This window comes from Limulus polyphemus, unplaced genomic scaffold, assembly GCF_000517525.1.
Source record: "Limulus polyphemus unplaced genomic scaffold, Limulus_polyphemus-2.1.2 Scaffold2648, whole genome shotgun sequence".
Taxonomy (NCBI): Eukaryota; Metazoa; Arthropoda; class Merostomata; order Xiphosura; family Limulidae; genus Limulus; species Limulus polyphemus.
The window spans coordinates 95041-110520 of NW_013668258.1; the positions used below are offsets into that span (position 1 = coordinate 95041).

The 15480-nt window shown below is 38.0% G+C and overlaps 1 protein-coding gene across 1 annotated transcript in view; it reads right to left on the bottom strand.

Moving 5' to 3' along the window:
- LOC106467528 (putative charged multivesicular body protein 4B-like protein CHMP4BP1) overlaps nt 1–15480 on the bottom strand; it is a 66529-nt gene that overhangs the window by 13276 nt on the left and 37773 nt on the right. Inside the window, exon 3 of the mRNA XM_022395724.1 lies at nt 3813–3940. Within this exon, the coding sequence (XP_022251432.1) occupies nt 3813–3940 (128 nt within the window). The remainder of the gene's footprint in view (nt 1–3812; nt 3941–15480) is intronic.

The window sequence follows — 15480 nt, forward strand, 5'->3', positions numbered from 1 at the left end:
CCATGCAAAGTTCAACTGATGTGTGTAGTATGACAACAGCCAGCAATCAGTATCTAAAGGAGGAGACAGCCAAATGACGTAAACATCATGCAATGAAAGTGTGCAGTGTGATCCACACCAGCCTGGAAGATTCCCACAAAATGATGAGGAAAGAGAGCAGCCAGAGATAGGGCGAGACATTGAATATAATGGGAGGAGACCATAAAAATGTTGGGAAATGGAAGACAAGGAAGAAGAAGGCAAGTGAATGTGTTGGCAAATTTAACTGGTAAGGGTCATGAGAAGAAGAAGGATTCCAATGGAAAAAAAATAAAGAAGGTGTATGTGCAAAATAACCTCAGTGAGCACAACAGGCAGAGGAGACAATATGGATCAGAATGGGAAGAGAAATGAGAAATGGAAGGGCAGTGTATCAGCATAAAAGTTACATTCCCCTCATGAGCTATCAAGGTCATGTGAAGGAAAGCACGATGGTAACTGATATGTGACACATTGAGAGCATCCAACCTATGATGACTACTGATAAAAAACAGCAAAGCAGGTGGGATAAAAAATAGGTTCCAAAGGAGGCTAATTAAGGGCATAGAACATGACATTGAAATCCTATTCCAGAAGGGACAAAGGGCAAGGAGGAATGGAGGAGACAAAAATAATGAAACAAGAGGGATATGACATAAGAGGAAAAGACAAGGCAGAAATGAAAAAAAAGGACGTTAGAAAACAAGGCCACCATATACTTTGCAATGGTTGAGACAAACTGATCATCATCAAATAGCACAGGGAAAATATGGAATGGTGAGGAATGCAAGAACTTGAAGGCAAGTAAACATGGTGCAGAGACCATCAGCAGATTATGCCATATTCTCCCACAGACCACCAAGAAAGAGGGATGGACTGAACAGGAATTAAGGGATGCTACATGTGTAGAGAGTTTGGATTGCCCTACAAGGGACCAAACATGATACTGGAGTGTGGTTTAGGAAGAATAAAACATTGAAAATCAATACCAATAGAGAAGAGACTGGATAGAGGAAGGAGCAGCAGAGTGGATAGCTGAAGCATTGGAAGATCAGGGAAAAACAGTTGTGCAGGCCATAATGGGCCAATGACAATGATTCAACACATAGTGGCTTGGATGACAAACAAAACCCAGGTAAGGAAATGGATAGGAGGATAGGAATAGCAGTAATCAACAGCCCAGTTCAAACTGAAAACATTTAATACCAGAGCCAACAGCTGAAGAAACCACAATTTATAGCAGCAGGAGTTTTGCTGTGAAAAGGGTGGCAAACTTGGCCCATAGAGAACTCCACCATAAGGCCTGGAGATCATTTCATAGAGAGAATCTTGTTGGGATGAAATAACCAATATGTAACAAGCCAACAGGTGAATGTGTCATGAGTGGTCCCAGAAGAGGAGATCCAATGTTTGAAACCAAAGTAAACAAGAACAGATGCCCCTAGTCAATAGATGAAAGAGACAATGGTTGAATATTGAGAATGGGCCAAGACCAACCAGCCCCATACCAATGGGAGGAAATGATTCAACATCCAACGAACTGAAAGAAGTTCCAAAAGAATCATCTGGAACCCTAACTCAACCAAAGACCAGCAACTTTGTGAGAATCCATATATATGCCTTCTAACCTGTGAGAGATGCATCTGGTGAAAGGTACAACATGGGACAGGGAGTCAAAAAAGGAACACTAACCATAGTGGAGTTCCTGTAGAGCCACCATGCAAAATTGACCTATAGAGAGGGAGGGAGGACAAAAGCAGATCCAAGGGATCCTGAACAACAGTTTACAGATCCTGCAATATCCATGGAAGGTTGTACAAGTGAGCATGACCCAAGTGAAAAAGGGGTTTCCATGGAAATCCAAGCTCTGAAATGTGAAAGAACCTCAATATCAGTGAATAAAGGAGAGAATTCTGAATGAAAAACCATTAGCTGTATCGATCACAACTGAAGTGGAGAAAGCTGGATCCAACTGAGGTAGGTGTTGAAGAGAACCATGAGAATTATGAAGTATTGGATAAGGAGAAGGAAGGACATCTCCAACTAGACAAACCAACCAATATGTGTAGCTTTCCAAAAGAAAAAGTGTGTGAGTATGTGAAGCCTGTATAGACAGAGCCAATGGCTGTCAGTTGTCAATCTGATGAAGAAACTGTAAACAAGTAGATCCCACCAACAGAAGAGTGAAGAATACAGGGACAAAGATAAGGGAAGAAGTCTCCCCCGAAAACCCCAAAAGGGCCCGGTGGATAGACATGGTGAGAAGGAAAAGGTAGAGAAAAATGGGAAAACTGAGCCTGTGCACAATACTCGACATTTTCGGGGTTTGATTCCCATGCCTGAATGAAAAATTGAAGGTTTGAGAGTTGAGGGAAAAAAATGCAGATCCCAGCATATAAGTGGGCTGTGAAGTAAACAGCATGGACCATGGAATCTGTGTAAGAAGGGTACTCTAACAAACAGACAAAATAATAAATAAATTTAGCATGTTCACACCAACAGTATGCTTGAAACAGATAAAAGATACCACACATAGTTGACAAAAATGTGGGAACCTTTGTAGGCTTATTCCTTGACCACATTAAACACATAGGGTAGATGGGAGTATCAAGACTAGTCGTGAGCAAGAATTTACGAATATAGAGGGCAGAACTGAAGAATAAAAGCTATTATGTGAGAAGAGGTAAAGTATTGTATCGGAATTCAAACAGTGATAGTGAAAAATCAATTAAAATGTTTTTAATAGACTGCATTCACTTCTTCTAATCAGATCCATATTTTACAGTACATGCAATAGTAAGTTGTGCTAGTAACATTTATTGCAAGCTTAATGACAGATTTCATTAATTCCATGACAAATAATTTGTTCTATTTGCAATAAATCAATAAAAATGAAATAAAGCTGTCACGATTTTAAACAAGAAAAGCCACTATTTTTATACCTATTTAGAATTCAGATAAACAACTGATTACCAGAATGTACAGTACAATTAACATTTGATATTACAAAGTACTCAGCATGCATCAAAAATCTCAGTGCAAACTTAAATATTCAGGCTCAAGATTAGGTAACACTCCAACCTTTTTAATTTGTTCAAGAACTCGTTGATATAGAGCTCTCAGGGATATATATCGCATCCTCAATTTTTCTGTCAATGTTACCTGAAACATGGACAGAATATAGCACCGCAAGTTTAAAAACTGCATTATTTATACATATATACCTCTTTTAAGCTTTTATAAAATAAAACTTTTAATAACTTACAAAAATCCTGTAGTATTCTATTATACTATGTTTATCATGTATTAACAAGTTAGGTTAATTTGAAAATGATTATTTTTTTAATTCTCTGATGCCTGATATTCTTATTATTATACCAGCATACTGACTATTGCAGTATTTCACATTAGTTTTATTTCATTTGAAGGAAACTAATATCTCTATCCCTAGTGGTTTTCACAGAATATTATACTGGGATTTAATTCTATAATACACAATCAAACATTTTAAAAGTATAAATTATGACTCATTTAAATTCATAGTAGATACATGATAATAAATAAATTACTATTAGTGATTAGAGATTTCCTTTTGTATTTAATTGTACTGCTATAAAATTTTAGTTTTAATATTTTCCCGTTAAAATGTCTAATTTTAAAAGTATTCCATTTATTCATTTTTTAAAAAGAGAAGAGAGACAACTAATTTCACTTAAGAAAAACAAGATAAATGCGTATATGATATAATTTCTCATGATATGTTTACCTTAGCTTTAATTTTCTCCTGAAAATACCTCTGCACTTTTTCTGCCATCACATTTCCTGTTCGTGGATGGAGAGATCCTCTGGTAATATCTCGATCAAAGCTGCACTGTGCCTTTTTCAGTTCTGTAAATCTGTTCTCTGACTCTTCAATTTCAGCCTACAAAACATGTTAAGAACTGTTTATGTAATACAGAAAGACCTATTTAAGTCTGTTCATTGACTTCTCATAATTCTAAATAAAGTGTGCCTAAAGACAATAGTTTTTTAAATCACCAATCTTAACATAAAGGGTGTGAAAACTAACTATTTAATAGGTTTTACATCTAACTTCTTATATGACATGTTATCACTTTATGCACAAGTTTGGTCCATTGCACCAAGCTTTTATTAGAAAAGTTAACATTTTCCTTATCTGAAAATGTATTTATGACAGATACTTATCCCTCTAAACACAGTATTTCTCATGAATCTGCCTTTGAGATGTTGTGCATGCAACTAGCCTTAAGCTCCTTCCACCTTAAACATGTATTAGGTCATGAAAAACTGATAAAAGAGTGACATATCTTTCATGTGCAGTAAATTCCCAAAAGCATTTGCATTAAAAATTAACTTAATTCTTAGATGAAACAAGAATAAGGTACACCAGTAGTGGGGAGGAAGGGTGGGAAGGTGTGCAGAAGGAAGTATTTATAGGAAATACACTTTCAGATATGGAAAATGTTAACTTCTAAAACCATATTGTTTTCATCTCTTCACACAGTACCTAAAACCCTGCAGTGATGTGATGGAGGGGTTTCTGAAATTGTTAAAACCTAGATAATCTCCCTTCAGAGAAGATGACTGAAGGAGAAAGCCCATGGAGTATGACACACTATAGTGGGAACTTACTAGAGGGGTAACACTTGTGTGAGACTGCCCTGCCATACTTTCCACTCTGCCCTCTCAGACTTTCTCCAGAAAGATTGCATAATTGGTAAGGATCTCTACAAGCCAATCATCCAAACAGCTAGGAACTAGTAGTTTCAAGGGTCTCCCGTACTCCACTCGATGACAATGGGGGAGGGATTGCATTGGGGAGACACTGGAGAGGTGACCAGATCAGATTGGGCATAACCACTGCAAAGGTTTTTACTGGAGAAAGTGCAATAGTTTACCATAAAACATACTTTGAAAAGCTGACATGCACAAGCTTGGTACTGGCTTTTTCTGTGATATTCCATGTGAGGTACAGTCTGAAATGGACAAAGAAATATATATATATATATAACTGTAGTGGTATGGCAGAAAAATCATCAGTGGGCATTTTAGGAGCCAGGGCAGATAACTTTAATGCTTTCCATTATTCCTGACTCAAGGCAGGTTAAGAGAAGTAAGTATACCATGGGAGGCAACACCAGTCAGTGGATTGGTTCCAAGAAATGAATAGGAGTACATTATAAACAGGTAAAGAAATAAATAACTTATACATTAATGACAGTAAATATACTGAGAGTGGCAACTGGAGGATGGCAATAACCCAAGAACAACAAAACTGCAAATAATGAGAGATGAAGGTGTTGGGCATAGTCCACATTCCAGCCTGGAAGATTTTGTCAAGGGTCATGAATAGTGTAAGGACAGAGAGTGAATCCAGTTGTGAATTTAATGTGAAGAGATGTAATACAGCATGTGAGCATCTCCATCTAGGGAGGACTAGATGATCTGGATAAGCTGACAAATCCATTTGGTAAACATTGATGACATGAGATCCCTGGAAGAAAAGAGGTCGATGGCAAGAATAAACTCTTGTGGAAATCTTGAAATGAAGCCTTCTATGCCAAGTAACACCTGACCACCAAACTGAACACAAAAGGCGATCAGGCAGTTGAATCATAAAGGACCGAGATCAATGGAAGAAATATGGGAGAAAAGGTATGCTTTCCTTCTTCAGCTGCCCAAGTCTTTAGAAAAAACAAGCAGTCATGGAATTCAATAAAACAAAGTACAGGAGGCATCCATACATAAAGATCTGACCTGTAATGACCACTAGCAAAAGGGAGAGGGAAATAGGTTTCAAGAGAGATTTGGTATAAGGTTCAAGAGGCCAATGGTTCAAACAAGGCCTGGGTGAGTGTGTGAGAACCCATATTAAGGTTCCAGTTAGGGAAAGGAATCACACAAGTGGGACAATTAATTAGGAAGGATCAGCACAGATTGGGAAGATCAGGGGCAGAAAGACTCAACTATAGCAAAAATGGTGGAAGATGATCAACAAAGCTGCCCAAAGCCTGTGATGATAGAAACCAATAATCCTTAGTTGAACAACCAAGTAAAGAAGGCCAAAAGGTGGACAACAGTATGATGGCCTGGTGGTAGAGAGTGGTTTATGGGCCAGCAGTGACAAACATGCTACTGCTGTTGATAAGCAGAGATAGTAGAAGGGCACCACGAATGAGATAACAGAAAGGCTATATGGTCAAAGAAACCTGACCAATGAGTAAGGGATCTGAGAAATCCCACATGTGAAGGTGCAGAGATGAAACTTTCTGGTGAAAGAGAGACATATGAGGTTGAAGCAAGAGTGACTGTGATAGAAACAGAGGAAGAGGTGCCCTGAATGCCATTCAGTGAAGAAGAGAAAACCAAGACTGAGCTGTCAGGTGAGGTACAGGAACCAGATATAAACATTTTTCTTACACTAAAAGTGTATTTCCAATACATTCTTATCCTCTAAGCAATGCTAAAAAATATTGCGATCAGCACAACAGTCTATATACCCCAACAATTTCATGCCATTTTTGAACATGCATATCATGTGACTCTTCTCCATTCATTGTATTGTGCCACCTATATTGGCACAGCTAGCTACCCCTGCTATTCCCACTCAATCCTCACTTTCAAGAATTGGCAAGCTCCAAAAAAAGAACACTGGCAGTAAGGAGGAAGGGTGGGAACTGTGTGGAAGGTAAGTACCTATTGGAAATACATTTTCAGTACAAGAAAATGTTAACTTCCAATATGGTCTTACCTACTCTCACACAAAACTAAAATCCCACATTGCAATGGTGGAGGGGCCTGAGTAGGCACACAAAAAAGATACCAAGTGGAAAGCAACCACCCAGAATGTAAGGTTGTGCTCTGAAGTGAAAACAAAGCACTCTTGTAGAGTACAGCACTACTTACGAAAAAGGTATGTTCTTCATCTTGGAAGTAGGAAATTAATCTGAATCACGCAGAAAAAAAAAAGGATGTGCACAAATGTAATTTGTTCTGAGAGGTACAATTCATAGCAAAATATAAACAGAATTAGCTCTGTACATTCACAACCTCAACCAGACAGATGAGGTTCCATAACTCATTCTTAGCATTAGGAGGTTGAGGACGAAAAAAAAATGTAACATCAACATAGTGGCTAGGACATGAGGACCATGTTATATATACCCATCAACCCTAACCATAAGTAAACACAGTTTCTTTCATCAAGCAACCAGAATTACGAACAGGAAGTAAGCTGTCAGCTAAAACCAGACAAACTCCCAAAACAACCGTAGGAGCAAGAAGTACAACAAACCAAACCCAGCACTATGGGATCATAGCATTGCTGCAACTCCACTGTAAGAACTAGGTAATATCTGTAACTGGTATTACGAGCAAAATCACAACTCACTCAACTAAATGCAGGGAAGAAACATTCTGCATCTGAAATTATGAGGAGGACATGGAAGAATCAATCAACCATTGGAACAGTGTGCATACACCCTACTGCCAGGATTTCGAGGCAGACGAAGTCCTCCAAACTCAACCATAGGAGTAGGGAAAACCTCCTGCAACTGGAATTAAAGAGAGGAAAGGCTTCTATTGCACACAACTGTAGGAACAGGATGGTGTCATCCTGAACCTATTGTTATGAGGAGGATCCGAGTAGGCTGGACATGCTCCAACCAACATCTGTCCACTTGAGAAAAAGCATCCAGGGGAAATGGAAGGAGGGAAACCAGCTTTGTTCTCTTATCACTGAATATATAATATTGAGTAGGTATGGTAGAGTAAATACTAAATTCACTGAGAAAGAAGCCTCCATCACTGTAGCAACTGGGGACTGGGAAGTTGTAAGGATTCCCATGCTCCACTGGAAGAAAAAAGAGAAAAGTAAACATGGTGGGGAGTCCAGATGTATGTCATGCAAGAGCAAGTGCAATGGGTGTCCACAATTCCCTATTTTGAAAAGCAGACCAACTCTGATTTATTCAGTCAAAGGGTTGGCTGGGATGGACAGAAATCCATGAGTGACAGTTCATCATTGAGTGAAAGTTGTAAATACCTAGAAACATATATATATACCACTGGTTATACCACCATCTCTACAGTAAGCATTATAGTGCAATTAGTAAATAGTGCAGGTTTGAGGCAAAGCATACCTGACCAGGCAATACCCGACATAGAGTTGGATCCCAATATAAGTGTTTAAAACTAGGGTTACTTAAAATAAAAACAGAAGCAAAAGGAAGTGACAAGACTTACCCTAGTCAAAAGGAATGGACATGTGTACAATCACCACATGAGGGAGATGATATCTACCAGAGAAAGATACAGCCAGATTGTGCATATCAACAAAGGTATTGGGAGTAGTCCACATTACAGCCTGGATGATTTCCTCCAACAGACAGCAAACGTAAGAAGCAAAAGATATGGTGATATGATGAGAAGAAACACTGTGAATATGGCGACTTTTTATGGATAACTCCAAATACACCAGCCTAATGAGTTGATTAACCCAACCAGTTAACGTGACAAGGGATAGATCACAGAAAATAGAAGGGTTCCAGGAATTAAAAGTTGGGCTCTTAAATCCCAAAAGAAAGCAGGGTGTGCCACATAACACTATGAGGAACAAAATGGACAAAGAAGCAGATCAAAATTAGAATGGGAGTATGGGTGGGAGAAGGAATTTAAGGAAATGGATGTGAAAGTAAAACAGCCTTCATGAGTGGCATAGGTCTGAGAGAGAAAGAACCAGTCAGGATAAAGGAGGACACAGAAGGAATGGCAGAGGAGCAGGTAACATTAAAGTTAGAAATATCTGATAGATGATGTCCACAATCAAGAAAGAGAAGGAAATTGGTTTTGAGAGACAGATGGTAGATGGAACATGAAGACAAAGATTCCAAAGGAGGATGGGAAAGGCATAAAGAACCATACTGAGATCTCAACAGGGCAAATCAAGGAATGTGGAGGATGCATGGCTCAAAAGGAGGGAAATGTGAGGGTAAGACAAAACCAGGCAAAATCTGGAGAAATGGAAAGTGTTCAATAAGGTCACCCAATAGGTAGACATGGTTGAAGTGTACAAGCTCTTGTCAAACAACAAGATGAAGAATAGAAAAAGATGCGGAAGAGAAGGATGGGAAAGATGGAAATCATGCCAAAGAGACCAAAGGCAAAAGACATACCATCACCTGTGGTAAATGGACATGAAAGAAAGTCTAATGGATCAGGAAATGAAAGATGCAAACCATGGAGTCATTACCGGAGCTGAGACAATGGACCTCAGAAAAGCCATGTATGAAGACAGAATGTGGAGACATCTTGAGGAATAATGTCTGATCGAAGTCAACAGAATAGGGACGGAGAAAAAGGTAAGGGTAGGGGAAGCTGTACAAGTAAAGGTCGGAGTAGCAAGAATGATGGTTGTGCTGGCCAAGACAGAGCCATCAGTGGGATGAGACAAAGAGTGGTTTGGTATAAGGATAAAACTGTGGAGAGGAGTTGAATAGAAAGGTAAACACAGATATGAAGACCAGTGGATAGCAAAAGTATATGACGTGTCCCCAGCTGAGAATACACTCACCTAAAGACCTGTGGATTGAGGGACCACACTATGAGGAGAATCTTGTTGGGAGGAGATAATTGATCTACCACCACATTCAGGGAGCCAGAAAAAAGCCAAGCTAAGACCACAGTGTAGTGACTATGGGGTGAGAAAAAAGATCCAGGATCTGAAAGCACAGAAACATGTAATTGGTACCTCCTTGCTCTGTAATATAATGGATCATTGTAGAGATGTCGGAATGTACCATAACCACACCCACCCCCGTAAAAGAGGAAGGAAGTAGGAAAAAACTCGACAAACTCCCAAAGGCTCAATAATGGTGATATGGAGAGAAGACTCCTTGATCAACCAGAGACCAGAAATCTCCCAGGAGTCGAGGTAAGAACCCCAACCCTCTAAAAATCAGCTCGTGAACAGATGTAAATCTGGATGAGGTGGAGTAAGCAGCACCATGGTCTGGTCTCTGTCTAACCATCAAGCCAGGGATCCGAGGAGAAAGTACAATGATTTAGTAGTGTCCATCAAAGGCAATGCATATGAGCCTGACCAATGGGAATGAGAGCTTCCCACGAAGCCCACATCCCTAAAGGAACAGAATATCTCGAGCTGTAAGAAATGTGAGGTGAGAAACATGTGAGTTTGTTTGCTCTGAAGACGATGAGAAGAAGGTTGAGTTCAACTGAGGTTAAAAAGAAGAACCTCCTATGTGAACAGGGTAGTGAGAGGTGGTAAGAATGGACTTCCCCACTGTCATCAGGAAGCCCACCTATGCTGCTTTGTGTAGGACCATGGGAGTGTGCTCTCTGGACTGTGAATAGGAAAAAGCAAGTAGAAGCCAGTAATCTGTAGAAAGAAGAGCGCAAAGACTCGTAGAGTGAAGATGTCGGGCAAGAGTGTGTACTGCCAACAAAACACTTAAAGAGCTGAGATTAGTCCAAACAGTAGGGCCCTGAACTGGAAAACTCAACTGAGAGCAAGAAATAACTATGGACGAAGTGGCACTGTTTGGAAGAACCCCAAATTGTAGATTAATAGGAGAAAATAAGGTGTCTAATCTCAAACTTGGAATGGGAAAGAAACAAAAACATCAGCAATGTAATAAAGCAAAAAAATTAAGTCTTACACTGACAAAAATTAAAATAAGGCACATAGTTAACAATCACAGAAGAAAACTTAAAACAGAAGAAAACCAGAACATGTATACTCTTCACCCACAACTTAACCTTATCACCCCAGGTATCCTTTACTGCAATTGACACAAGGTTTTCGTGTCTTACATTCAAAATTTAATTAAACTACTTTTTGTTTATGTTATTCCAATTAGAACAGCATAAAATCTAAGCTAATAATCCATATTTTAATAGTATACAACTTTTACGTTCTTAATTCTACAAGAAAATATTTTTAAAAATCCTGAATTTCCACTAGTGTGACCCAATTGACACATTTTCTCTTAGCATGTCATCATCCCTATTTTATCCACCACCCATTAAAAAAGTATGAAATTAAACGTAAATTACTCTCTATAAAATCATTATTACTCAGAAAAACTATAATTCTTATAGCCTTCAATTTTGTTTGGTTACAGAGCTATCAAATAGAAAATCAGACCGCTCCTGCCACACCCACCTGTCACATCCTCTCTTTCACAATTCGTAATAGTTTTCTTCCGTTTCATTATATATTACCTATAACCAATAGAACATCAAGCTTTTCATCTATCAAATGATGTATTGTATAACATTATGTACTGAACAGTTAGATGTCAATTTCATTCAGAGTACTAACATCATTCCCATGGGAAAGTTAACGACTAACTTAGGTAAAATAAGTAATAATAATAATGTTACAACAGAAGAAGTCACGTGATGCTGCTAGCGCATGTGTGACTGAGTTTCTCGAATTATTGAGATGCATATAAGTATATATGTTAGCATATAAGCCTGGCGAGAAAAGCCAGCGGGGCCATTGATTGAATGTATGGTGAAGCGTATGGTAGTCATGGTAAGTTTTGGGTAATTTACGATTCTGTTTCAAGCTAGTATGTGTTTTGCAATCATATAGAGCAAAGATATCGAGATCGTGAATCGCTGTGAGTTATAGCATGTATTATAAAAGTTGTTAAGTTTAAAGTGACAAGAAATGTACTGACTGCGGAATTACTGTGTACTAAAAGTTTGTATCGAGAAAGAATAAACTGGTTTAATCAAGAAACGACTTGTATCGCTGAAGTTCCTTGGAAAGAATTTATACCAGAAATTAACAAACAAGCAGATATGTAACAATAATATAATTAAAATGGTTCACGAGGCATGCATGCGAGCAGCTCGTGGGTATTGTAATTCGATAGCATAACGTGAGCTGCACGTTCCCCAAGTGATTTACAACTTATAATGGTGTGGATAGTTGGTAGACATGGTTCAAAGGGCAATAACACAATAAAATTTAATTATAAATAGATGTATAATGTTACAAAGTTATATCTATTTAGGATAAATGGATGTAGTTTCATTTTATAATTTGAAGTCATTATAGAAAGATAAAAGGTTAATTTAAGTTTATTTCAATTTTATTTTTTTGTGGTTGCGAGGTTGGTCAATTTGACTGATCTCGTTTTCAGATAGAGTAGAGAAAGTAACAGATAAACTGTTAAGTTTTACTGAAAAAAGAACATTTGCAATGCATTTAGGAGAGTTTAGGGATTACACAAAGGAAATTTGAGATTTTTGAGATGAGAAAAAGTATTTTTTAATTTTAACATGAAAATTACTTTGCACATGGATTATTCAAAGCAAATACTCAATATATTCATGGACAAATCTATATTTTATTTTATTAAAAATACTTCACTAAAAAAATATGATTTTTTGTATGTGACAGACTTGTAATATTAACTGAAAGACTGCCAAATTTCATGAAAATATACACACTATTTTGAGAGTTATAAGTATTAAATCTATAAAGACTTTAAACAAGTACAAAAAGCTCACGTGATTGGTCAAATTGACCAAGTCCATATTGAGAAAGTTAATATTGGTATCAAGGATGGAATAGTACATGAGTAATTATTATAGGCCAGACCCAATCAGATAGCCGAGATTCCACAACTCAAGGTTGGAATTAAGGGGTCATGGTCCCTATATCCCATGCTAATGGCTAAAACAATTGGACCACAATGTGATATATAGATATACTTTTCATTGAAGTGCAACCTGTAGCCATAGAGTGATGCGTTCCGAATTACCGGAATTATGATGAAAAAGGAAGCAACACTGAAATGGACAAACGAGAGTGACCACCAATAGGCATGATAGTTTATGGCAAATATACAAAGTTCACGCTGCTAGCCTCAAGATTTATTCAGCACAGTAAACAAAAGTATAGCTCCCATGAAATATAAACATAAACTTGAAATAAGTATACATTTATGAAACAAAATTAAAATGTTTTTATGTACATATATAAACATGAAATCCTAGTTAAAAATAAAAATACTCATTTATTGTTTAGGTTTGCTTACAAATATTATTTTTGGGTCTTGTATATTACTTGAAACCATAAGAAGTACACGTGATTATTAAAAAATTAAAAATAGATAAAATTTGCATTTTATGGAGGATACAATTTTTGGGGGATTTCAAAATAATGTACAGAACCACCAAAAATTTGGAGGATTGAGACATCACTCCTTGGAAGAAAGTATAACAGAATGGGAAAGTTAATCAGCAACAAGGACAAAAGCACCTGGAAGAGGACCCTCCAGGAGACGCATGTCAAGTGCGTGGGTTCAAAAAGGGAGATCCACAGTCTACCACAAAAGGAACAAGAATGGGTGTCCCCTTGAGGAATGATAGAAGCCACCACCATTGAATAGTTGGAATGGAACATGAGTAATCAAATCCAGACAAAAGAAAGAGTGAACGAAAGCACATTGGACTGGCAGAAATGCCAGGGTGTGAATGGGATACAATATTTCACCTGTAAACCATCGTCTCAAAGCCTCCTACTGATCAAACCACATCCCCAACCTCTGGAGATGAGTATCAGGGAAAAGAAATAATCTAGAAGAGGGGAGGAAGTGGTAAACCCAACATTGCAGGAGATAAGACCATCTATAAATTCATATAGACGAAAATGGAAGGATGAAAATTGAGGAAAATCAAATGAATGGCTTGGATAACAAAATTCCATCGAATGCATTCAAGGAGGAGAATGGATGGTCTCAATGAAGGAGTGTTTAAAAATACCCACCCAAACAAGACTAGAATTTGAGGTATGGAACAGGAAAAACATATCCAACTACCTGAGCTGACTGTGGATAGAGTACACGAGCACATGAAGACTACCCCCGTTTGGAAGGAGCTAACTGAAGCTAGACATCAATGAATGATGTAGGTAAAATCCCTCAAAAATGTGGAAGAGCAACTAACAAAAAATTGAATATAGCATGGCAGATACTCCACTTGATGCTAAATGTACAGGAGGAGCCCTAAAATGTACCAGTGGAGAAAAAGATCTGACCTTAAGTACCTATTAACAGTGGATGGTAAGCAATCAGCAGTGTCCTACCCAAAAAGATCCCAAAAGTAAAGAAGACACGTGTGAAGGGAAATAACTGAAGATTGCAAATACCCCAAAATGGAGGGAAGAAGGAGGAGGTATCCCACAAAAATCCCTAAATATAGGTGGAACACCTATAAACGGAAGTGGAATGTAAACATTACCTGTAGGAGTGTAGATAGGGTAATATGAAGTTGAAAAACTAGATAGGGGAGAAAATGAATAGGATTAACAGAAATCCAAAAGACAGAAAACCTTCTGTGGGGTACTCCTCCATGTAAAGTTTTGAATTGTTTATCAATTCCCAGGTAGTTACTTCTTTTATGGCTGTAGATACGTTCATATATAACATTTGTTTTCTTTTTCTTTCTATCAGTTTGTTTTTCCAAAATGTTTGTCACTCTTTTTCAGGTCTTTCTGATTGATCTTTCCTGGTTGATACAGATCTGGGTTTCTTGACTGTTTCGGCACAGCTTGTTTTCTTTGTTCTGGATCATTTTTATTCACCTACAATTTCATGGCCGTGTGGTACATTTCTTTCAACTTTTTTCGTTTCTTACTATCTTCCACATTTCTTCTTGGTCAGTTCTGGATGACCTCTGTCCAGTACATGTTGTGGGTTGCTTCATTGTTTTCAAGGCTTTTTTCTGTTGAATCCATTTCCCATGATTTCCTTCTCTTACTCCACTCCTTTGTCTGTGATTTTTTTTTCTCCCATTCCTTTGGATTGTGTTTAGATTGGCCTTTAATTCCTTGTCCCCTTCATCAGTTCATGGTGTCTTCACTCCGATCATGCACCTTCCCTTTTCCTTGCATATCAACCCTGTAGGTCTTTGAAGGTACTTTGTCTGTCAAACAGTAGGGCTACACCTCATACGTTCACCTTCCATTAACTGCTTTGGATAGCTGTTTCTTCCTTGTCAGGGTACTGTCATCCACCTGTTGTCACTCTTTCATGAGACTGTGGCTGGGTAAGTTACCTTTTAGTATCTATACCTCTTATTTCTCCTTCTTTTTCTTTATGGATCCTGCTCTGTGGTGAGCAGTCTTGTCCACATATACTTAAACTAGCCAAAGCCACACTGTAAGGCCATGATGACTTAAAAATTATAATTCCATGGCCACTAAACTCATACTGCTGATATGGGGTGTTCACAAGATTGCTTGTTTGGTTATCCTTGCAATATATTTGCTTCATTAGTTTGCTCCTCTTGGACTGTACTCACCCATGTAGTACATGGGTGAAGCAGAAGGGGATAGCTATCCATCCCTGCCATGCCCTTTTTTTTTTTAATAAATCAGTATGATCTGCTTTTTGTGATCACTCA